This window comes from Labrus mixtus, chromosome 15, assembly GCF_963584025.1.
Source record: "Labrus mixtus chromosome 15, fLabMix1.1, whole genome shotgun sequence".
NCBI classification, from domain to species: domain Eukaryota; kingdom Metazoa; phylum Chordata; class Actinopteri; order Labriformes; family Labridae; genus Labrus; species Labrus mixtus.
In genome coordinates, this window is record NC_083626.1 from 14,983,062 (window position 1) to 15,009,801 (window position 26,740).

Below are 26,740 nucleotides of genomic sequence, written 5' to 3' on the forward strand. Positions count from 1 at the left end.
TTAAGTGAAAACAGTAACACATGGAGTCATCATGTGTATCAAGCCAAGATTACGTTTTATGTAAGAATTTGGCCTGATGTTTCTTTACTGACATTACAGTAATGTTCATACTGATGTGCGACAAATACACACATACCGCAGGGCTCGACATTATAACTGGCCTGCTGGCCCGGATGAATTATTGATAAAGTCCGGGCCAGCTGATTGCACGTTCAGCTGGCCCGCTCGGGCCAGTTAAAATACTGCCTGAAAAAGAATAACACGTTCTCAATTTCATACATGTGTTTTGTCAGTAATTATTTTAAAAACGTTGCGCTAATAACTGCTACAGCATCAATGTATCATAAGCGCTCGTGCGCGTGCATGTGTGTCACAGTTGAAAGGCAGCCGACGGCTTCACTGCTGTCCCTCCCGCGCTCGCAGAGGGCCACTGGCAAATTTAACTTAATGTCAACCCCTGCATACCATGTGCTGACCAGAACTCGAAGCAAACTCCGGCCACACAGGGTTTTGATGAGTTTCGTCAGAGCCTTAGTCCACTCCACTGCGAGTCTCAAAGACGAGCCCAAGGATCATTCCATTGCAGCTATAGGGGAATGTTTAATGTCTAATGTTACAGAGATGTGTCTGTTTTCTCCAAATAATTCATGGCTCAAAGCCTATCTTGGTATAAAAATCACCATATTAATACTTGAAATGCAGTTCTGAAAATTCACTCGTACTGTAATTCAATCTCATTGGGACTCATAGACAGAGCCATATTTTATACACATGCAATACATATGCACACATGTTGCTGTGCATGTGTAGATATTGTAAAGTCATGATACATGTTCTGCAGATTTGATCATTGTGTAGATATCAAAGGAAAATTAATCAAAATGTACAAAAGTAAACCCGAGAAGGTAAAGGGCAGAACGTGATGTCCTCTAGTTTAGAAACAGCACCGACTCTTTTTTTCAAAGTAGCATTAGACCAGAACACGCAGTAGATGCAGCCTCTTCCCCTCACTTTCTCCCACTCTTCTCTCTATCTCTCCTATCAGCCCACACTGCAGAGCAAACAGTTTGCTTTGGCTGTTTTTCTCCTCCTCCTCCTCCTCCTCCACTTTTCTCTCTCTCTCTCTCTCTCTCTCTCTCTCTCACATCTGCTGACCCATTTTAGAAAAACACTAGAAGAAGAAGAGAAAATAAAGTTCACCTCCTTCACAAGAAACAATCTGAGGAGTTCTGCGGGTTATGTGGAGTGCTCAGAGAGGCTTTAATTTGAATACGTGCAAACCTGTTTCATATGCCTCCTTCAGATTCTGACACAGTCTTCAGTGTCTCATTATAAAGCAGCCACAATGCCCTTTATTTGACCCTTTATTCCTTACAAAACATGCTATTAGAAGAATCAAAATGTGGATGTGCATAGAGACTTCTGAGAGGGAACATTTGCCTGAGTGTTGACATTCCCTGAGGAAAACCACAAGCGTTCCCTCTGAATCCATCCATAAAAACCACAGATCATATAATATAACTCAGTGAAAACAAGAACATCAAACTGACAAGAGCTAACAATCCTACCACAGCAGGCTGCATGGGGAAAATGCCACATTCAAATGGAGAATTAGCTTCCTTATACATCTGGTTTAGGGAGCTCTCCAGGCTGGGCGATGCTAATGTATTAGCAGCCCTCCCAACAGCCTCGGCCTCTGAGCCTGATTTACATTCAATAATCTGCCAACCTGGGGACTTCTACATAAACCGCAGCAACAGGAATAAACCGCTGTGCACACAGGAAATGAAAGTCGCAAGATTTGTTATTCATCGACAGTTTTCTCTGAGTATGAAAGACAAGTCAGAGTGAAAGTCATCTCAATGTTACTGACTGCAGGAATCTCTCTTATAAGCATATTTCACAAAAAAAGGAATGTGGAGCCTACAAACTGCAGCTCCAGAAAGAATGAAGAGAAACAACACGAACTCTACTTCCCATCAGTCACATCATGTTGTCCTTAAGATTCTCTGCTACCTTTCCACTGACCAGTCAGCAACCAGATCAGTTTTTGGAAACACTCTAGCATTGTCCAGTGATGCACAACAGCCGGAAATAATTGTTTGAGTTCCACAACACGGTCAAATGTTGGCAGGAGTTGAATAGAGACCAGCAGCAGAAAACTAAATAGAAAGAACAATATGGAGGATGAAATAACTTTGCAGGAGGGACAATGGGGATGAACCCTGTACTCCCTGCTCCAGTTTGGGAAGTTGTTGGCAGTGTATTACAATAAGCTCCCCTCATACTGGCAGCAGCCATTTCCTGCTTCATCTGTCAGTGGAAGCAAAGCATTACCTTTCAAATCTGACGGGAACCAAGAGAGCAGAATTTCTCTAGCCTTCTTTTTTCTTCATATTTGTAAATGTGGAGCGAAAACTAAACACATTCAAATCCACAAAATGTTGTAGGACTGTTCTGTAGCTGTATGTGGGCGATTTTTGTAATTTTGCCATACCAAGATTAGGCTCTGTGGGTGTTGTAGTTGACACAAGGCTCTTTGGTTTGTTTCTACATAGCAAGTGCACAATTCTTTTGCTATGTAAGGTGATCCTTTAAAGGACTACCTTATGCATGGCTTCTTATTACTAAGTTGTAGTGCTTCTTCTGCCTTAAAAAAAAGGCTTCACTTGATAAATTATTTTTTTTAAATAAAGGTTTCTTTTGTGCTTCTCCTTTTTTTCCAGAAACTTTGCCATTATACAAACCATAAATTTGAGCTCTTCATGGCACAAACTCCTCAAAAAAGGTTGTCTGACAACCAATTCCATGCTCTGTTTCTTTCCAAATGACTCGCGCTTCAGGTTTTATTTCCGATGACAAACTAAAGGGGCCTTTCAGAACACAGTTAGGAAAATCGTTCTCTCAAATATGGCCAGTAACAATGCATACTTAAGAATGTTCTTATTGGTTGTGTTTTAGGAGGTAAGCCTGATAATATAACTAGCCCCATCATCCCACACCTTTGGGCATGAAGAAGATATACTTCTGAACTGGAAGAAGTGGAAGCCAGCTTGAAGAGTCGTTGCTGGGGGAATACCTTGACCTGCTCAACACGGAGAGAGCATCTTGTTTTCTAAAGACTCTAAAAGGGGTCTCAGTGGGTGCTGGAATGCACTTTAACCCCAGAAGGGAAATTCAGTTTGTTTTTGTTACATTTTTTTGATTAAATAAAAGCAATAAATTTGAGGCGTTTCTTTGTCATATGAATGTTGTTTTTGTTAGGGAGAATAAGAAACCTATTTAAATATTTTATCGAGTTTGGTGTGAAAAACTGGAGATTCTATTTTGAAGCCATATCGCCCAGCCCTAGGAGTACATCATTTACTCCTCCCAGAGCCCAGGCCATGCATTGCTGTCACACACATTGGCAAAGGCAAGATGTAGCTCAAAGAATAAAGAAACTTCCAAGAAGTGTTTGGCTGTATAGACTTTATAGACATCATATTCCCATTCAAACTCTCTGCCTGAGAGGCCGGGGAGAACAAGAGTTTAAATAACATGGTTTCTTCCTATGTTCTGGGAGTATAATCTGCATATTTACAGCTAAAGAGTATTTGCCAACTGTTGTATTCCAATTAAAGTTACTTTCATAAAAAATAAAGTAATCTACATCAATACCGAGTTATTTTATTCCCTGAAACTCATTAACAGTTAAATCATTTAACTTTATATTAACACTAACATCAGAACTCCAGTTTTAGGCTCCATTTAAAAGACTCAAGGGAATTTTATTCATATGCCTACGTTGTTATGCAGATGACACAGAGGTATATTAGCAAATAAAAAAGGCCCTTACACTGGAGCTACTCACAACCTGCCCTGAGAATAATGAATACCCTTAAAATTAATTTAACTTCTATCTACAAATATGGCCCTAATTCAGGTGCTCCATTATTGCAATGAGCATAGGACGTTTTATTTTACATGTTTAAGCCTGAGATTTTCTTCTGATCGTTCCAAAAACTACGTATCTCTGAAATGTAGAGATCTGGACATTGTCATTCATGTTTTTCATATCATACTTAATACAGATAGTTCTTCTGTCCTCTGCCTTGCCTGAAGTCCAAAAATCCTCTTTAGTCTAATAAAGAACCCAACTGCTGATTTGTATGAGACCATAAGATAAGACTTAACATCCCACGACTTGCAATTTCTTTCACGTTGTTTTATATTTTTACCGTTAGTTTTGAAATGCTTTGAAGTCAGTTTAAAATTCTATAAAACATAGATAAGATTATCAAATGATCCTCTCCACAAACTCAGAAGTAAAAGTATTATTTAGTGGGTGCCCTTCAGTCAATTTATTCTGTGATAAAGAATTCACTTAGAGTGGGGAGACATAATTATTACAAAGCAATTATTGCAATAATTTAACACGTCACTTCACTGGGATAGCACAGACTGCAGGGAGTCAGGCAGCCTTGGAAACAAAGAGAGAACAAAGATGGGGAATTAAAACCCCACCTATTTTAGAGGGGAGAGTGAGGACAATAACATTACTGCACTAAACTGTGTGATAAGCTAACAATGATATCAGCATATCCTCACTGTGTCCTAGCGGATCATTCTCTCTCCAATCTGCAGCATGATCTCTGTGTTTTACTTTACTAAATGGATCATTAAGACACAAGGGATGGGATTCATCAGGAGGAAAATTTGAACTTTAAGTCATAATACTGAATATGAATGCACAGGAATTGTTAGTCTTTGGAATAAAATATGACTTTGTGCAACATCCGTATTACACATTTCCCCTGAGAACACTGTCGATTCTGGTAATGCAGTTACTAGTGTCACCTTCAAATAATACCCCAAAAACAAAGTGCACTCATCCCTCAATCTGGGCTCGACTAGCTTCTCTGCTTATTAGATTTGCGATGCGAAAAGACGGTCTCTCCTCGAATCTGTGCTTCCCTCCAACACCTCAACCTTCAGACCCAACCATCCCCCATGCCTCAGTTCCTGTAGTTATGCAATGACCTTAAATTTGGATCCCCTGTCGATCTTTTGTCTTGGGCATAAAAGCCTGCTTTTCTTCCTGCTCTTTGGGTTCCATGGCAGCCCCTGACTGACTCCCATAAAGTCTGCTGTCAGCTACAATATATAATGTTGTGCAGAGAGTCAGGGTGACAGGCAGTCCTGCCCATTGACTGACTCTCCCCTCTCTGGAATCATACTTTAGAGCAGCACGCACAACAAGCATATGGACCATGCCAAACTATACTGAGGCCGCTGTAGCACACGGGACTAACTGCTCACTGTGTACAACACCAGACTCTCACTGGTAGGAAGCCTGATGTGCTATATTTTTATTCAACATGCTTCACCCTCAATAGAACACAAAAGTATTGCTACAGCCGGATTACACTGGGAATTATACAGTAAACTGTACTGCATCAATCCTCTCTTCTGTTAAAAAGAGAAAACTATACAGATTCATTAAAAAACTAATGTCAGTGTTACTCCACCCAAATACGTCTTATGAGCAATTTAAAAACACCACTGCAGGACAAATCAGAGGCTGCTTAAAGGTTATGAATTATCAAAAAAAAAACCTGTATCCTATAATAAAATCTGCACAATTGAAACACCCTGTCCTCCTTTAAGATTTTACATCTGCCAATTTCAAGGGCCAGAGGAAGATTCCTGTCTGCAAGTTGACGACATCAGTCTCGTTAGATTAAAATACCAACATAATAGCCTGCCATTATTGTGCTTGATTCGAATATATCTAATTTTATTTTTAACAAGATGGCTTCAACTACTGTACTGTATGATATGGATCAGCAGCAGGGATTAGTAAATAGGGGTATTTATGGGCATATGATACTGAAGTTCAATGAGCTTTTTGAGTGTGGTGTCCTTCCACAGAAACTTTTTATCATATTAAAAAACATCTAAATCCACAGATTATAGTTAGCTGCAAACTATTTTTTAGCGTTAGCTTTTAAGTCCTCAGGGCTTGAGTATTTGACAGTAAAAGATAGAGCCTAGGTGGAGTATCCTTTAAAGATAGAGTCTTCCAATAGAACAGCAACACACATCTATTTAGTCTGTGTGCTTGCTCAAACATTAACGTCTGTTAAATTTGTTGCCACAGAGGACAACAGACCGGTCTCCAACTTGAAATACAATCAAACTGTCACTGAACAGAATGCAAAGTATTTTCCCAAAGTCACATACAAAGAGACAGCTCATCATCCGCAACCGGGTGGGGAAACTGTGAGGCAATTACACGAGAGGAAATACTGGAGAGGAGATACGTCTGAGGAACAGGGAACAGAGCTGACATGAGTCCAGCTACTCCGCATGCTTTGCTAGACAGAAAGGAGGGCGGAGGTACATAGGAAAGACACGAAGAGAGAGAAGGAGACAGGGCGAGGCGAAGAGGCAGCAGAGAAAGCAAAGTGGTGCCTGTGTGGCGTGAGAAAGGCCTGTGTTGTCTGTCTGTTGATAGGCCGGTGAGGCTGAGGAGGGCTCAGGGCCACAGACCAGAAGGATTTACAGGGCTTTGCTCCTTCCTCTGTTGAAGCAGTGTGTCAACCATAGTCACTGTAGAGCACCACCACCCCACCCCCACCCCCACCCCCCCGCATGGTGCCCCCCTGTGAGTACAGCAACAACTGATTATAGGCAATGAAAGGACCCCCTCCAACTCTACTTAAAAAGACTGTTTCAATAGAAAATGGATTGGAGCTGAACAAGGCCAATTCCATTTTCCTCCAAAGCCAAAATGCTAATCTGTTCATTTTCTTCTATCCAAAAGCTTTTTCTGTATGCTCATGTCTTCTCAACCCTCGCTGCATGCCTCCACCTCATCCAACCACCTCAGCGGCTGGCTTGTCCTGGTCATCTTGGAGAAGCTGCTGAGGCATGACAGTCAGATGGGCCAAACAAAAGAACAGGCTGGCGAGCGTCCAGCGGGAAGACGATGGCAAGAGATGGACAGATAACCTTGTTGTGTGGCCCGCCGCGGCCTCCAGCAGCTGCAAGGAGATGATAAGTTAATCTCCCCATCTGACCTCCCTACCAGCTTGGCCCCTGGCCACAATATCCACTGACATAGGCCAGAGAGTGTGTGGGCCAAGGGGCATGGCATGGTTGTTTATTGGAGTGTGCCTGCACCACCCTCAAAACCCGCTTTTAAGGAGCTTTCAGTCAGTACATTGAAAGTTCAGCTGAGCTATGGTTATTGTTCCACTAGGGCCATTTTAATTGGAATACTGTCCTTGTACAAATGCACCGAGGGAGAATCGATTTACTGACGGAAACGTGTCCGACTCTGCTACAGTAGGTGGTGATGTGTCCTTTTATAGCTAGTTACTTTTTGACCTTCTTCTGGTTGACCTTGCAAAAAAGTAAGTGAACGGTGGTTGAAAACATGGACAACTTCACAGCTATGGACATTTCACACATGCTCTGCACTTTACTTTTGGTTCAAATACAATGAACGCTATCCCTCTAGATTATGGTGATATCCAAAAGGCAGGCTTGACATCCGCTATGCTTTGTATTTCTGCTGTTTGACTTCCGGGACAAAGCCAGATGCGGGGGTTGCGAGACATGCTCAGAATGCCTAGTCTCCATTTAAGGTCCGATTAAGGTGTATACATGTGACCTCCAATCCCACATACTCTGCGTGCGCCGCAGTCTGTCAGCGTCACGGTTTTGCTCTGAGGGTTCTGCCCCACTGTATCCGTTTCTGGAACGTGAGCGCAGCCATGAGCAGCTGTAAACACATCACAGAACAACTACAAGATGACGTGGGAATAAAGAGAAAAAACGTGCAAACAACATATTGCTTTGTCTTTCTGATGATGATGATTTGTTGTTCGTTTGGTGCCGGTTTTGAGGTTTTGTTGATTAAGTGGTGACAAATACGATTGCAAGTCCGTAAATGGTGTTTTATTGGCCGGACGCTCTGTGCGTTTCCTTGTCTGACTTCCTGTCTGGGTTGTTATATTCTGTCCAGCTTGACACGTGCCTGCAGCACACTTCTTTGAAAATAGACTCGCAGTGTATTTGAAATGGAGCGGAGTGCAAAGGCGCTGGTGGCACGCTCCAGAGACAGGTCACAGTGCTCACTGTGGAAACACAATGATTGACTAGAGTGGCAGCGAACTACTTCGTAGTGCTCGGTGCTGACGGGCCGCGGCGCGCACAGAATATGTTGAAATTGGGGTAAGACTTAATCAACCTTCAACCATATTGTCTAGTTGTGTTAGTCCAACTTTGGTCAATTCGATTTAGTATTTCAGCCCGACTAATATGTTTACATGCATTTCACGAACCCAGTTTTAGTCAGACTTACAAAATAAATAAACCTTTTTCTAATTGTATGTAAAGATACTAATTGTGTGAGCGCAAAGTCCTGTTAAAAGTGAATGTTTACAATTCATTTGCTTCATGAGATCGGCAGCTTTCCAGTCATACACTCCCATTACTGAGAAGATCCGTGTATTTTCAGAGAAAAACGTACATTAAAGAATTTGGGCCCTTGAGCCAACGGACCATCGGTTTATTATAAAACTGCATTCCAATGGATATCTTTACAAAATGACATTCCAGCATCAACTTAAAGACTGAATTTTGCTATTATGTCTTTATGCAAGTAATATTTCAACTTGTCTATTGGGACAATTTTAATGGCAGCTTGACAGTACAAGAACATGGGAGTGGCGTTTCATTTGCAAGCGTTAACTACTTTGAATGATCAGCTCCTGAATGAAAGTGGATGGTGGTCCATGGGAACAGAAGGGCAGCCAATTTGCATGATTGAGACGCATCTCACCCCCTGCTTGGAATTCCTCCTGTGGACATTTTCATGCTAAATCAGAGGCTAAAAAGTCTAACAGGGAATTAGGGACAGACAATTGTTGTATAAGATTTTTTTTTTTACATTTAGAAAGGGATTCCTTCATGGCAAGTACTTCTCATAGTGGAGAAAGTGCTTACATGCTAGGGCTTATTCAGACATCTGTTCCCATTCGCTTTGGCTCGACCACAATGAATAAGGTTCACGCAAGAATCATAATTACATACAGACTTTGGAGCAGACAGACAGGAAGCAATGTGTATTTGAGAGCAACTATTCCAACATAGCTGCAAAATGAGAGTTGTGACAGAGCAATTTTAATTTTAACAGTAGCAAGCTGAAACAAGCAGTTACCAGAATGGTTAGAAAATGAATGCTATGTTTATTGAAAGGACATGCTCAATAGCCAAAATTCTAATAAAAAGGAGATAATAATAAAACATTTTGAGTCAGAAGATTAAACTAGAAAACTACAGACAGAACCAATTCAAAAACTTTTAGAGTTGTTGTTCTAAATGGTCATGGCCCCATTAAAACTTTCCCAAATCTTGCAGAAGTGAGGAAAGTAATAACGAGCTGAAGAGAAGTTCATTTCAAAATGATAATTTTGGGTATGTGACAATCGTGCTAAACAGCAGAATCGTGCAAGTGCAAGATGTTTCAACGGATTTACTTGAGTTTTCAAGAATAACCAGTTTCTGTTTTACTTTTTTTTCCCCCCAAGACTACAAAAAAACTTCCATAGAAAATGCTGTACATAAACACAAAGCCTCTAAAGTGCATAGCTGAATAATACAGCGCATCCACAATAAATGACACCACCAAAAGACGGCTTACACATAAGCCATGTATTAACATTATTAACAACCCGAACACTCACTCATTCAACATGACCACTTCAACATCATAACTGCCTATAAGTGCAACTGAGGCAGCAGTCTGGAGCCCACTAATAACATCCAGAACATAAACTTTTGCCCTGGGGGTACGTGTCAACCTCTTCCTGAGCCCTAAGCCTGTACATTATGAGGTAGAATAGCCTGCCTGAAACAAATTGAGGCCATGCAGTGAGGGTGAGTCAGTGCAGTCCTTAAGAGAGGACAACAGGGTCACACCTGTAGGGCCTGTACAGACAGCATGCTGATTGCTATCTGAGTGTGTACCAGGGGCTACAGGAGGGAGGTGCACTCTGGGGGTCTTTTGGCTTTAATGGCCCCACAGCTGGCAACCTGCCCAGACCCCAAATTATCCATTTATGATGTTAAGTCATGCTGAACAATGTGAAAAAATGCTAAGGATGCTAGCACGCATCACTGATTCTTAGCATCAACTTCCTCCACAACCCCAGCATGTCAGCACTTCATGTGATGCTGCGCAAGAACCCAGCTACTGTGGGAGAAGTCTGTCTTTAGCTTTCTTGACATAATTACAGCCCGGATGAATGGTTTGGAAACGACAGGCAATTAGACGCAGAGACAGTGAGATAGTGAGGAGTACGCTTTCTTCAAGCGTGGGCACCAGAGGTGTGTAGATCAAAGATCCACGTCAGACAAGATCAGACGTTCACAACTCCCACCATGCCAACAACAGCAAGTGAATTCATGAACACTGTAAACAAAACAGGTGGCATTTACGGTAACAGAAACCAAGGCAATGCTGAAGCCAAATTGGCTACAGTCATTGTGTGGTTTTTCAAATTGAATCACACCAGCAACAGGATGAGTGGAAGAACAAAGGTGGATTGATATTTTCACATGCCCTTTAGAGTGATCTACAAATCTATCAAAGAAACGTAGCTCTATGTCGGTCGCATGCACTGTCAGGGTCCCTGATTTACACAAGGATGAGGCTGTTGGGCAATCCCACACCGTTTAAAGTGCAGCCAAGCCAAACAGGTGGGAGAGAGTATAAAGAAAGGCGAAAAAAAAAGAAGAGAAAAATGTTTTATGCCTTGTAAAAACTCCCTGCCTAGACTGTTGAAACCAAGCCTGTAGTTAGTAATTAACTTGAACTGGAGATAATGTCGTAATTATAGTAGCATACGCCAGTCTAATTCCCATCAAAATTTGCACACACTACTAGACTGGGGTCATGAGGCATGATAGACCAAACCCCTGTGAAGCTGGGACATATCGTGGCTCTCTTTCACTTTCACAATCTTTGTTTGAACGACACTGTCAGACTGCTTTTATAAACTCTGCAGTTGATAACAGAGAATAGTTGATGAACCGATGACACCCTAAGGTTTCAAAACAAAACAAATGAGCAAAACAAACTTTCCCAAGTGATCCAGAGTTCAGTGCCACTTCAAGATGAATCAAAGTAAATGCCTATATTTATACATTCCACTTTTATACGAGTTCAGAGCAGCATGGTTTATAGCAAGCAGGTCCGATGTCTTCTCTCCAGGAGAGAAACCAGGCTGAGGACCTGCAAACTCTATCACACCATGAATGGAAAAGACAGGATCAAGGGAAAAGAATTTTGCATTCCACTGAGTCAGAGTAGGATTTTAAATAACCTTCAGTCATACTCCTCCAGACTTTCTTGTCTCCATCTATGCTGGCTCAGACCCATGCACTCTGCAGCTTTATCTGCAGAGCTCCATTCCAAACACCACTCATTAAATGAACGCATCAACCAAAAGTCTGTGGATAAAACCACAGCCTGGCTGCCGTTCACTGTGATATTTAAAAGGCGCCTTTGCTTTGCATGTGCTCGTCAGACGGCAAACACAAAGTGCTTCATTCGTGCATTAATTAAATTAACAGATAGTTACTAGGTCTGCCTTAGAAACTCACATAAACAGAGAAGGGTTTTAAGTAAAGGTGAAGCGACAGGCAGATTAGAGCCCATGGGGGGTGGGTAATTGAGCAGAACACATCTTGATGTTATGGTGGAACACAGCTCTCGATCTCTCCATGCAGAAGATGAATCACACCATTGTCTATGCCACAAAATGGCATAAGTGCTATGGAGAATTCACTCAGTTAAGTTACTTAGTAAAAACAGCAGAAGATAAATTGCTGCAGTTTGCTTGAAAGCATTACATGAGTAACACGTTCATAAAATTGCACATGTGTTATTTCGGTGATTGCTGAAATTCACAAGACATAATTGGTAATTTTCTGTCTAGAAGAAACATCCATTAGACCTTTTAATTTAGCTACATGCTGTTCACTTTTTAAAGATACGAGCAAAGCTGTAAATTCCCCCATTTAAAGACGCTGGAGATGAGAGACAGTTTTCCATTCACCTTCACCTTTATGAATTAAAAAATGTTCAGCAGTGCATCAACCAAACCCTTTCAAAGATGTGGGAGAGGATTTGTAACTCAACTCAACAGCTACAGTTCATGTGTTGTGAACAAAGTTATGCTTCTTGGGTTTTTTTTTTCTTGGACTTTTAAACAATGCCCATCATCAATTCACATTTCGATAACAGCAACAAAAGTAAAAGTCCTAGGCACCAAATATTGGGCAATTTCTAGTTTTTGATTACTAAAAATTGCAATGCTCTATCTCTTTTGCTCGCGGCAGCTTTTAGTTTTCTATATGACTAAAGATCTGTCAGTTTTTTTAAGCTATGGTGCTTTCGATACAATCTGTCGTTTTATAACAGACTGCATAATTCCAAAACACTTGCTATAGAAAAATATCAAAATGTAGCCAAGTATTGAAAATGTCAACAACTTTAGATGCATTCTATCACCCCCAGCTTTCTCACACATTTTCAACCTCTAATCCTTTGTGTTAATATTTAACTGTGTTTTCATCCACAATAACAAGTCATTTAATGCTGGGTGTCAGCTACTTGTCTATGCTTGTCCTAGACCATTGTGAGAATGCTTGTGGCATGACAGATGGAAGGTGTGGCACACACAGACAGTAAAATCACCATTAGCGCCTTCATATAAACAGAGGAGAGGCTGTTACCGGGGAGGGTTTATGGATGTAACGGCGGGATGGAGAAGCCGGCAGATGTGAGCGGCTGGGACAAGACTCTTAGGGCCTGAACCCTAAAGAGTTCAGACAAGAGCAGACACATCCTCGAACACTCAGACTAAACACGGCCACATAATTAGAGCTATAATTCAGCAGAGCAGCCAGAGCATACACAGTGAGCCTGTGTCCTTTGAGGAGAGGGCATAACCTCCCCTCTTATTCAGGCCTACATTAAAAAGTCGGAATATTGCGCTATTGTATCTTCAAGGACATTTAGAGGTAGTGAATATAATGTCTTATTGCATCAAGTGCAGCAACACTATTGTAAGGACATAAGGTATAAACATACTTGGTGGGAAAAAAGGTTGATGCAAAATTAGCTCCAGAAAAAAAGAAGCTGAGTAAGGCAGTAATAATCCTCAATGCCAATAACCAAACGCTTGGAAAGAGAATGTGAGCTGAGGGCACAAGCCTGCTGAGTAGAGACAGTTTTAGTAGCTGCTTTCAGGAAGCCGTACTCACAGATATCTGGCGATTCGTCCGAACCATCTGGACAGTCCTTCTCCCCATCGCAGCGCCAGCCTTTGGAGATACAGGTCACCTGGTCCTTACATACAAACTGCTTAGAGCTGCAGGTCTTGGGCTGGATGTCTGTTTTGGGAGCTGCAAAAGTACAAAACAAGATGTGTTGTCATGAACTGGGGACGGGAATGTCTTTTCAATGAGATTAGAAGCCCATCAGTGGAAAAAAAAATCCATGCGAAAATGACAAGCAGAAAACAAACTGTGTTTGTTATGTTTCTTTTATGAAGTCCTTTGAAATAACTTTTCTCTCCGCTGCCAAATCTACATAGGAAATGTGCAGCTTCAAGCAGCATAGATCTTAACCCAGCAGGCCAGAGCAACATTCAAGGGTCAACCTAAGTTTATAATGCTGTATTTGTATCAAAAGACCCACAGGCAACCTCTCTTCAGATAAAAAAAAACTCTCTCTCTACAAGTTTACAACCAACAGTGGAGCCTTTTAGTTCTGGGTTTGTTTGTTGTTTCCTCTCTTCTTACTGACATCTCATTTCTTTCGGTTTTTTTTATGACTCTGAAGGTGTTTTGCAACTTTTACCACAGAGACTCTTTCATGTGTCACAGCGCAGCTATAACTGGGCATTCAATCACCGTCCAACCCCATGGGAAACTGCAGAGTGCAGTAGTTCTGGGCAGTAAGTCAGCACAGATTGTTGAGGTGGATCAGAGGCTAGCAACACCACAGCAACGCTCATGAGCCATCAGCAGTGGGACGCTGCTGACGTGTTTAAACTCACAAAATCCTTGTTTTACCTAACTGGTGTTACACCAATCTGTCATCACTGAACATATCACTTATTCTCTATCATACTGGGAAGGTCATCAAAACTACACTTAACATAAGCCCATTTTACACAGGCACTCTTCACATACTCAGGATACATTTCTTTTGTCTCGACATTTAAATAAATAAGAACATTCCTGTCATTTTCCAGAGTTCCACATGTCCCTCGCTTTATGTGATATAAAAAGGAGTATGGAGAAGAAAAGACTATGAAGCTCTTCATTACATGCACAAAAAATCCCACCTGTTTCACATCGTTCGCACGATACAAATGCCATCACTCCTGCCAGCGTGCAAAAAAAAAAATTCTAAAAAAATAACTCCTAAATCCTACCTAATGTGTTTGCACAGCTGCTCACCCTGACTTCTTGAGGATGCTTCAGTAGAGTGTTGGCAAAAAAAACAGTCTGGATAGAGACAATTTTAGCCTTCGCAAAAGGGCTACACACATTTTTTTAATTCCTAGAGTTTTAGTTAAGGGCCCAAGTGTACGCCTATCTTGATCATTCTGCCACGGCCCATATATAATTGATGTGAACTTCTGTTGTGCTATTAATAATATTAAAATAATATTTGAATATGTAAATATGATTTTTTTTTTCTCTTTTCAGTGTGTAAAGGGCTATTTTCCTGGTACAGTCGTGATATGTATTCGATTCACCTGTTGGCTTTGTAGAAATTGGACACAGAGAGTAGGAGTACACTTTTAAGTTCATTACATAAAACTTATAAATTAAAGTGGAAAAGGTTCGAAAGTTGAGGTGAAATATGTGTCTGTACTCTGTATAGGAGAAAGAATTTAAATCGGTTGCTAAATAGATATACTAGAGATTGCTGCTTTTATGCAAGTGGTCAAAATATCAAACAAACACAAATATGCACGCACAAACGTGACACACACACACACGCACACACGCACACACGCACACACAAAAGGGACCATAGAGGCCATTTCAGGCAGGAGGTTGTTACAGTACTGTTGTGCAGTCTGTCTGGGAAGGACAGCAGGGAAGGTCTCATTGTGATTCTCTGCAGGGACTGAGCCTTCTCTCGCCCTGGATGACTTGCCTTCCTACTGACTTGGCAGGCAGGGAGGTGTTCGGGGTGGGGTGGGGAGCAGCGCATGGGGGCCGGGATGTGACTGAAATCACAAGAGAGCATGGGGCTAGTGTATCATTGCAATCACGTCCCATTGGCTGTCAGACGGAAAAGGATTCAGAGCCTGATTCTTTATTTCGATGTGACAGTGAAGTGAACGGCATCTAAACACTAAGACTTCTCAGTGTCAGGGTTTTATAAATACAATCAGGGATGCAGGGATCAAATCACAGCTTTCCGCATGTGAATGACACCTTGATAGGCGAGGAGATTAAGGGAAAGGGAGCGCTGGATTTTAAAATGCAGAGTGTTCACCTTGTTCTTCTCCGCACACAACGGCAGAGGCAAGGGCTTACAAAACATAATTCAAGTGATGCAAGAGGATTACATTTAAATTCAGCATTAAGGTGCCAGAATACAAAGTCCAAAATTAAATGTCATAAGATGAGTCCAAAAGTAAAATTCAAGATGGAAGTAAAAAGAGACAACTGTAGAGGAAAAGATCGACAACAGTGCACGAATCAGCGTTAACCCGTAACACACTCCCAGCCCTTTGGTAGGAACAGAAATTGGCTAGTTTTGGCCTGAAGCCAACTTGTTAGTTTTTCCTCCTTTCAGCTTGCCAATGTCCTCGTACATCTTGTATGCTGGTCAATCCACTGAATTTTCCAGTGCTTATATGATGCTGTTTAATCTGCCTTTACAACCAACAACCAAACAAACCGCCCCTCAGAATACAGTCCTGATCTGAAAAGCATCGAAATCTCCGACAGGCTGCTATGCAAAAGGCATTACCCTCCATCCCTCTGGTTACCAGTGTGAAGCACTGTGCCAGTTGTTCCCCATGAGTGGGCATAAAATACTGCAAATAAAACATTGTGGGTTCTAATTTTATCATCGCTTTACATGCATGAGATGACCGCAGAGGGAGAACCTCTGAGCCTAATTGGAGGTTGCAGCAGAGGAGGGGTCCGAGGCTTGGTTAAAGACTGGCAGCCGTCCACCTCAGCAGACCTCTTTCAGAGCCCACTGAAATATCTCAAACAGAGATGTCAATTGTTAATTCAGCTTTCAAAGTTGCCTTTTTTTCCTAAGAGTAACTGCCAAAATTCTTACAATTTTTGGAGACTCCAAAGCAGGCTTGGAAGTTAAATTATTTGTGTGCACTTCACCTACAAAGGCAACGAAGAATGCCTTTATTGACTCCTGGGATTGGACCAACAGCAAACACCAATCCCACTGAATCAAGGTACCTCCTCCATTTACAGGAACCTATGTAAGCCTGGTGTGTTTGCCTCTAACAGAGTCCCCTCCTGATAATGCTATTCCATCTAAAGCAGTCCCTGCCAGAGCTGAAAAGCAACTTGTTCACAGTGCTGTGACTAAATGGTTGTAAAGCCCACCAGATTATACTCCTCTATCCACAAAACAGCAGGATTATCATACTAAAACATAAGTCATTCTAATCTTCTGCTTATGATTACAAAGTAAAATCAGTGTGCTATATCTGCTTTCTTTAGAATAAGAAAAGCTACTGTAATAAAAAAAAAAAAACATCCAATCGATGTCTATTAAATCAAAAACACTTCTTGTTAGCAAAGAAAATTAGAAAATAACTCTCATCCACATTTAAAATCCTCTGAGTTTTCACAAAATGAATCTTATTCTGAGGAGAAATAACAAATTGTTGAATGTCTTCAGCTTGCTGGCTTAAAAAAAAAAGACACATCACCACATACTTGTTTTTTTAAAGTTGCCCCCGACACAGTAATGTAGTTTAGATACTGTATGTTGCGATGTCAGTGTGTTGTGTTTAAAATATCTTTATGGGCGCATGACACAGCAAAGGCATTAAATATGAATGCTGAGAAAGTCCTTCAGGCAAAGAATTCCTGAAGCCCAGGATGCTGTAAAAATATCTCACAAATTTGTCCATTAGACATGGGATTAGTGTTTCCAGCCAACTAACCATCTAATTATCTACACTCAACTAAACAGCTTATTTCAGTTTTCACGCTCTTGGAGAAGAAGAGATTCAAGGACATTGAATTGGGATATTGGGGGTTTAAAATGACAAATTTCAGACTGTTATTCCACTGGTGACAGTATTTAACAGCCAAAAAAAGATTTATTAGGAACAATTCTCCTCTGAAACCCTGCTCTACATGGAGTGACTTTCAGAAAACTCAGACTAAGTATTGATTTTTTTTAATTGCTTTATTTTAAAAGGCAGGATTGCTATTTTTCTACCATGAATTTGAAAGAAGCATTCCCTCAGTGCTGCGTCTACACCCAACCCCCCTCCCCTCTGTGCTCCCTCAAAAGTCACGTCCTTCACTTAGATGCACGAGCGCCGTTGCTACAAAATGGACCTCGACTCATCGCTTCCACTGTGTAGAAACAACATCATTTCATGTCTCGTTCAGCGGTAAGTAAATACTCGACTTTGTCAAAATATACGTCAAAAGAAAACGTGTCTATTTTACTACTCACAACGGCCAACGACAAACTCACAGTATAAACTATGCCTTGGTGAAGCGCTTTTAGTGTGGGCTACTAGACGCAAGGGGTCGAGAACAAGCAGGGAGGCATGATTGGTTCATCAGATTGGTACCTCATGGCAGACATTGGTCAAAGTTTTTACAGGCTTACAACTGCTAAAGATGACAGATTTTCTTTGTTCATTTTTCAGAGCACATGAGTCATTAATTTCTGTCAGGACCTAAAGACAAATTCAACCAAAATCTTAAAAAGTGTATCAATCAATACATTTTTATTTGTATAGCGTCAGCTCATAACAAGTGTTACCTCGAGACACTTCACAAAAAGCAGGTGAAAGACCTTACTCTTAGTTTTTTATCATTACAAAAGAGCAGGTAAAAAGATCATACTCATTGTTATGTTACAAAAAGCAGGTAAAGGACCTTACTTATTGCTTTATCACATATCTGGAGAAAATTACCAACCCTGCCTTTAAACAAGTTCCTTCATTCTTTTTAGGTTGCTGGAGTGGCTAATATTGTGAGAAAAGTTTAACAGCAAACCTCATGAATTACTGAGTTACTTCCTTGTATATGAGGGCCAAAGCTCAAGTCAGCTGACCTGCTTGTATTTTAAGCACTGGACCAGATGTATAGTGTACAGTACACACAGTATTTCCTTATGCTGGGCCAGTGCAGCTCTGCCCTGTCCAAACAGTGCATGCTGAATTGCCCCTAAGCACTGTACATGGCAAAAAGCATTAAACACAGACGAGTGAGCAAATGCATAAATGTACACAGAGCCCAGCTCTTATAGGAATGTCCCTCCTGAGAGCTTAATAAAAAGAAGGGGGTGGTGGGGGGGGGGATGACTTTTCAGGCTCGCCTGTTACATGCAAGAGAAAATCTTAAGATGTGTTCTGGTTTTTATGTAAAACAAAACACAATCTCAACGGCTGAAAGGAACACCGCGGGATGAAACAAATGGGATGGTGAGTAAATGCTGTTGTGACACCAACTCAGCAGCCAAGTGATGGAGGCCTCCAGACACCATCACCATCTGGGACAAGAGAGTGACCCCAGCTCACACCCCTGATGTGTCTCTCTTAACAAGAGCATCCCCGCTCTATAAATCAACTCCAGATCCATGCAGCACATTCCAGCACCTTCCTAATTGATTTCACATGTATCACTTTGCCTCCAAAAGACAATCTGGAACATACGAGCGCTTTCATACAAAGAAACCAAACAGTTTCACTTTAAACTTTAAGGGAAATTCACTTTTGCCTCTCTATGCTGCAAGACTGACATTATTTTAAAATGTTCTGTTTTACTTGAATATAATGACAACATCCCCGTGCAAACTGAACACATGCTGAAGAGCAATGTTCTCCAAACAATTTTGTTCAATCAACAAACCAAACCTGCTTTTTTAAAGATAACAGTGCCAACAGAAATGTGAAATGGTGGATTGAATGAATAAAAGGGACACTGGGTCTTGATGGTCTAACTGTGTGCAATGAAAGTGACGCTAGAAAGACGTCATGAAACCAAAACTGTTCCTCATCACCATCACTTCTTCCTTTCCTTGACCTCCACTAGGGGACTCAGGTCTTCCACTGATTGAGTAAAACAGACTAGATGTAGTTGGAGCCCTGAGGTCAAATTTCAAGTGAGTTTTCTGTGCTATAATTAGCAGGATTAGGAAGCAAAAAGAAATAAGAGGTAACAATTAAAACCAAACCCGAAGCACAGAGCAGAGAGCACAGGCAGAGGGAAGTTGTTACTCAAGTTTTTTGCTTTATTAATTATTCAAATGGAAGACGGCATATTTTTAAACCAAAGTCTGACACGCTAAGATGTAAAATGTGGTATATATAATAATATGTTAGTATGTAACAAGTGTGTCTTTCCTTGCCCACTGCTGGAGCTATTGAATCAACTTCTTCAATGGCCACTCTGTGCAGTGCCCAACCATCCAGTGGAAACAACTACTTAGCTTTGTGTCAAGCCAAGCCACAGCCAAGCACTGGAGCACTTTAACCGGCTCACAGTGGACACACAATGTCCACGGGCTATTCAGGTTTTAATCCACAGTGCAGCCATTTTCAAAGAGGCTGAACGTGCATTAACAGCAGAAAGCTAGGTTTGAGTTAGTACCCACTCTTGTGCCTTAAAGCTTTGTTTTTGTGTCATCGCACAACAAAAGGGTGCAGCTTTGACCTCAGAGGTAACCTGGTGAGGCTCTGCAGGACGTCACAGGCCAGAGCAGTAAAAGACACCGCAGCAGAATGAGTGAGTGTGATTGATGAACATGAAGATGAATGTAAATAAGCCAACGGTGCCTTTGAGAGAATTCTCCGACGCCCACCCTGTAGTCCCTGCAGCCCTGCGAGGGGGAAAGTCAAACCTGATTCAGCCGTTGTAAAAACAGAATTTGGGAGTCCCAACATGAAGGCTGGACTGCATGAACCGAGGCATTCACATGCAACTGAGATGATGGTACATCCTGCCTTGCCTTTGTGTGATTACAGTATGACCTGAGGATTTTATTCAGCTGAAGGTTGACATGTTTCTGTAATTAAATGCTAGTCGATCTCTATGAATCCATGATTACACTTCACCTAAAAGAGGAAGGAAGAAAGAAAGCTCCTGGTGTTATCATTAGTATAAATCAGTAACAGTGTGGAAATTAATAGTCATCCACTTCACACTTTAACAGATGACCTCCTTATTCAGTGTAGGGCCTTAACTGGACTGTGTGAAAAAAATGTTCTCAATGCAGCATGAACTAGAGCAAGCAGTAATGTTGCCCTTATTGATTAGCACATAGTGTGATTATCAAAAAGGACCAATAACAAAATATTGCAATGGACTGGAAACTCCTTAGGAAAATAAAAGAGCTGTGGACCTTAGCTAGCACCGCTAAGTCAGAGATTACACACAGCAACACACCCTTCAATCTTGATAGTACTGTCAAGAACGGCAGAGTACATCCAACTGGTTCATGGTTACACACAGCAGTTTTGAGGCGATAACACACAAGGAACAAGGAAATACAAGTGGAAGAGCTAGAAACGGAAACAGTCATAACGGTTTTTAAAGTGAAGTGAAGTGTATGTTCAAAAACAAAGCTTGAGAGAGTTCAATTCTAACAAGTGAAAACCACAGAGCTCATTTTTTTCCTGCAGTTTCTGAACATCTTTTTCTAGGACAACGTCAGAAAACATTTCTGGTTTGGTAACACTGCTACTTGAAAGACAATCACTGAATTGATAAAAGATTTTATAAGCCATGTGTAATCAATATAAGTCTGACATCAGAGGCACAATAAAGAAAAACAATCACTGCCTATTGTACTGTAGATGTGTTTAAAAAGTGAGTTCACATGAAAGAAATATCAGATTATAGTTTAAGCAGCAATGGATAATAGATGCCATTGGTTGGTTTTCCTAAATTTCTTCTGAAATCCGTTAAATGTAAATACTAAGGCATCGATGATAACAATGTGATCTGTGTTTTTTATGAAATGTAAATGTGTTATGGTTGTGGATCCATGAGTTCTAAATAAAAGGGGTTACATCAAACTTGAGGGGAAACATTCAGCGTATATACCATGCCTTGCACTTTCAGCAGCACTGGTTGTAACCTTGCAAAATGACTGTTAAACCACTTGAGGTACAGTATATAAACGGTCAATTCACATTAAGTAGATTTCATAGGAGGGTGTCATACCTGATGGCTGCTGGAGAGCCAATCACTGGCTTTGATTGACAATCATGAGATTGCAAATGATCTGATTTAAAGTATTAAAGTAGATAAAATCTGTGGTGTTTACACTTTCCCCTTTATCGCTGTGTATTTGATTTTATGACGTGATACAGAGATACATATTGTGATAAAGTTGCTGGTCTAAACCATGTTTTAACAGTCATTTAAATGTAATGTTTCAAAATACTGTATGTATTAAGTGAACATGTATTTGAATTTGGGATTTGGGAAAAGAGAGACAATTTGTGGTCAGCTTCTGTACAGTACTGTTATTCTGGAACAATCCATTAAAAGGGGACATTTAGATGGTTTCCTTCACAAGAGCACTGTACATATAATAAATCAGTGTGTTGATATCTTTGCCACACAACAGATAGCATAGTTGTGTTGTTTTTCTGTTCACAATCACAAACCAAGGACTCAGAGCCATGTCTGAAAGAAGAAAGCAAACAGCTTTGGCACTTTGCAGCAGTCCATGAAACTGGAATCTTATCTCAGTATTTGATCCCCTCCTCTAGCCAGGTGTGAAAGTAACCCTGGATTACTGTGATCAAATCAAGTCTCTAGCCAAGCACAAAGCCAGCAACATCAACAGCATCCCAAGTGTATGAGAGCCCTAAGGCCAACACACAGGACCAACGCACCCCAAAAAAAAAGCAGCCACTATAATCCCCCAGAAAGTGAAAGTGTTTGTGTGCTTGTGTGGTCAGCGTGAGGCATCAGGTGAGGAGTTCGCCATTAATGATGTCAGAGAGAAACAGGAGTCACAAATTCTCACAGCTGTGCCAGGTGTCAGGCAAACGTTGCAGGCCTTTGCTACATTTGAACAACCCTATGTGCTCTCTTTATGAAGTGTTAGGAAAAACACATCTGCTTCCTCATGTTCCAAACCAAAGATGTGTTATGTTAATAACTGAGAGATATCATGGAAATTAATTAAAGGAAAAGATTTAATACATACCAAGCCTAATTACATTACCACCTACAAAAAAAACCCCTGTGCATCTTAAGAGTTGCCTTTAAACACACCCACAATTTTTGCTCAAGAAGCCGATCTGTTCCGTTTTCAGGTCTTAGCAGCTAAAGAGTGTAAACAGTGATGTAGCTAGCAGAAAACACCAATTACGGTGCACCCCTGCTATTCACTATCAACAAACACCCTTTCATGTGCGGTCTCAAGCCTTCAAAATGTGGGGAGCAACACTGAAAACATTTATGTTAATCCGGTTTCACCCTCTAGTCACAGTTGATTGCAATGCAGTGCAGGAAGTAGAGGGATAAAAAAAAAGGGGCGATCTTTTCTGCTCTTACAGTCAAGAAAAGACGAATCCCACCCTCTGCTATTATCATTTCACAAACATTTTCACTGGGTCAGTACCAAAATTCAAACCACCTGCACACAAGCTTTGAATAAAAATGTATCCCATAGCCGAACAATATATAAAGAATAGACTCTACAAGTCACTCCAAATACTAGCCTTTTTATTCTAGACTTCCTCAGAAAAAGGAAACATACAGGGGAATATATGTGTTAGCTAATATGCAGGTGCAAGAGCAACAATACTCCCCGCTGACCTCCCCTTGAAAGGGCTGAAGAGAGCAATCCATGTCCTATTACCTGTTACATTTGTATGAGAGATGCTTAATTTTTCCAGCAGATAATTCCAGTGATGTTTCTGAAGAAAAGGTAAAAAGTGTAGGCTCCTTAGGAATTCAACCTCTTTAGCCTCTGACCCACATTTACACGTTTCACCAACAGGATTCCTCTAACTCTAAAGGGATCTTGAAATTATTATTATTATTTTATTTTTTTAATTGTATCATTATAAAGTAAACAACAGAGATTGCACTTACCAGGACATTAAACCCCTTTATTGCTAAACAGCAGGATGTAATACACTACTACAAATAAATACTGAATAACAATTTTCTGAAAACTTTATTAATACAGCATCGCTTTTACTGCAATATCAAATAGAGCTGAAACAACATGCTGCTTCATGCTTTAGTCTGTGGTCAATTAAATGATTACCATTCCTTCTGTTTATACATTAAGGATGCCAATAACAACTTTTTGTAATCAATTAATTTTAAATATTTTAAATGATTTAATCTTCTGGACCATAAAGTATCTAGATGAGAATGTTGTCCTATGTTTTTTGACGGTCCAAAACTTAATATTACGCTCTCTACAACAGACAAGCAAACAAAAGCAACGTGGACATTTAGAAAAGGGGCAGCTGAGAGGCTATAATGTTTACATATTTCAATTTGATCAATGTTTTGTGTGTTTTTTTTTCAATGGCTGACCTCAAGCTATTATAGAGATGAGATTAATGGATATCAATGCATGAGTCAATCCGCAGTTTGTCAGCAATTTATGGTTGCCCATATATATTGGCCTATGTGTATATGTACAGGCCTTATATATATATATATATATATATATATATTATTGATTGTTAGCTGTAACAAATTAATGTATGAGTCAGCATTTATTTAAGTTTGTTCTTACCAGTAAAGCATCGACTGGATTTTGTCAGCCATCATGAAGCAACATAATTATGACCTCTGATCAACCCTAAAGATCAAGCAAAGGGTTCTGTCCAGTGTTTAACTGTTAACTCTGGCCTTCTGACCTCCCTCTAACTAATCCTTTCCCATTTGTAAACGCATGCTCTGGCCCATCAGTGATCCAGACAAATCCAGTCCAAGTGGCCTTTCTTAAAGGTTTTGATCTGCTCACTTGACTGTTTCCAATCCTTTGGTCAACCAATGCTCCCAAAGGAGGCTGATAAATCATCTGTTACTGATGACATAACACACATACATCAATCCCATACCCGACTTCCCCATGTGATGTAACTACATGTCAGTGTGAGAGTGTCCAAAACTGATTCTCTGAGTTGATTTCACTCGACCCGCCCTCACCCCCTGCTCTTCAGCTGGTCCCTCCCCCCTCTCGCAGTCACATTTAAGTTGGATTAATGGTCTCCCTGTGTCCAGATGTTACATACTGATGGAGGAGGTGGGAGGAGCTTTCATGCACTTGTAACCTCAGTTATGGCCGAACAGCCTCCATCAAAATCTAATCAAACTTATGTAAGATCTCCCAACACAAAAAAACATCAGGTCCAAGTTTTGTAGAGACACTGAGAGTAGAGTAGCTGACTTCTGTTGAAAAGGGTTTTCAAGGAAAACGTTGATTTCGACAGAGGAATGAACTGTCAGACTGACATTGCAAATGTTTCTCTGTATACAAAGCTCAGGTCAGGTATGAGTTGGACTTAAAAACACAACCAAAACATTTCATATATCACTTACATCATTAAAGTATACATGCTATTATTCGTGTCCTAAATATTCACAGTACTATGCTGTGTATGTGTGTGCAGGGTCAATAGAGTATAGGAACAATTCCATTTAATTATTCAAAATATGCTTCATGTGATATTGTGTTTGCCTTCATGTTTCCCTTAAAGAAACAGTCAGCTGTAAAGCTCAACAGGTCTGCAAAGAACTGTCACAAGAGCAATGGTGCATTTAATGCCTCATTATTACTGTCAGAGATTCGGAAGCATTAAGGAGCTCCCGGGACGTAACAGGGTAGTCGCAGGACAATTCATACTGTGTCCCTATCAGACAAGCAGTACCTATAACTGTCACTGCTAAAATGTGATCTCCAGGCGGCTACACTGTCGGTGCACGTTGGGACATGCCGCGCCATTGAGATGATACCTTCACGGACAGACGACATTGTTTTCGCATGCGCCAAGTATCTGAAAACAAACATGAAAGCTGATCTAACCGACGGGCCCCGTAGGTTTGATATGAAACTCAAGCGTTAGATTTGAATGACTATCAGCTGTAGCCCTGAAGAAAATACGCGAGGGGGGGGGGGGGGGGGGGGGGGATGTGGATTTGTTTTTCGCAGTCACTTAGAAATTATGTCGTTTGGATGAAAAGGGACGTTCAAGCTAAATTTACTCGTGCCATCTACCTGCTGAATATTCCAACAGTAACCTCACTGTCTGCTATCCTTTACAGGCAGGCCCTTTCTGTCTGCTCAGACAGGAGCTTCAAACGCAGACACGTTTTAACGCACAAATAAACCAGCACACTGGTTATTTGTGCGGTAGCCTACTTTCTCTGATCAAAGGCTCTCCTTCATATCGATCTCCTTGTCTGGTGAAACTGCTGTGGCACCAGTGTTATTGGCTCCAACTCCGGGGGGAACGCAGGCCTGTGCACAGATGCTTTGCAGGAGGAAAAAGTGGTCATGCTTTCTCGAGGAGGCTATCACAATGCAAGACAACACAACAGGCTTTCTTACCTACGGTTGAACCGTCAGGAGAGGGGATCTCCAAGCAGAGCATAAATCCCAAGTAGAGCCACTTCATCGCCATCTCCTGAGCAATGCTCGATGGCACTGCTGTTAGAAAGGAACGGAGGAAAAGTTGGCTGTTTTTCTAAAGCCTAACGACCCGATCGACCACCTCATCCGAACCCCTTCAATGGTCCGGTGCGATTGTCCGTTCAGTTGCACCCTCAACCCCGCACGGTGACCGCTTCAGACGGGCTTCAGCAGAACAAATGGGACTTGCTACAGCCCGGTGAGGCTATAGACAATGCAGTAACACATTCATGTATATTTCTAATTAATTATCGGCATTCAAACATGATGCACAGTGAAACCTCAGTCTCTCTGTGCTGGCTGGGGTCTCTCGCTGGTTCACCACACCATGCCACCGGAATCGTCCACACGTCCAAAAAGCAGTGCAGCCAGCCGCCGGTTCCGTTTAGCTCATGCCGTGGGAAAACTAAAAAGAAATTTTAAAAAGTAAAAGCGTATTTTCCCCTCGGAGCGCCAATGCCCGCCTGTGCTTGAGGTTGCATGAGTGGATGGTGAATATCAGAGAAGCTCCGGCACTGTGAACGAGCCTGTGACGTAAGCTCGACTCCTCAAAAATGGGATAAATCAGCGGTGAGAATCGTCTGCGCATGCTCATACACACCTCCTTTTCTCCTATTTCATGCGCTTTTTCATCAACCGTGGAGGTAGGAGAGACAGGCGGCGCTGCCTGCAACTGGCGCCCTGGCTGGAGCCATGTTGGCTCAAGAATTCAAAAGAATACTGATACTGTAAAAAAAAACTAAAAAAAAAACTCCAATAGCGTCATTAAAATGTGAAGTTGAATTCCTGAAAACATTCATGCCGCTTACA

At 41.2% G+C, this 26,740-nt stretch overlaps 1 protein-coding gene across 2 annotated transcripts in view; it reads right to left on the reverse strand.

Moving 5' to 3' along the window:
• The window catches only part of lrp1ab (low density lipoprotein receptor-related protein 1Ab), an 85,976-nt gene extending 59,544 nt beyond the window's left edge, over positions 1-26,432 (reverse strand). For both annotated transcript variants that reach the window (XM_061058734.1, XM_061058733.1), the window contains exons 1-2: positions 25,850-26,432; positions 13,324-13,464 (exon numbers count right to left, since the gene is read on the reverse strand). In XM_061058734.1, coding sequence (XP_060914717.1) covers positions 13,324-13,464; positions 25,850-25,922 — 214 coding nt within the window. In that variant the 5' untranslated portion in view covers positions 25,923-26,432. The remainder of the gene's footprint in view (positions 1-13,323; positions 13,465-25,849) is intronic.
• Positions 26,433-26,740: the final 308 nt, after the last annotated feature.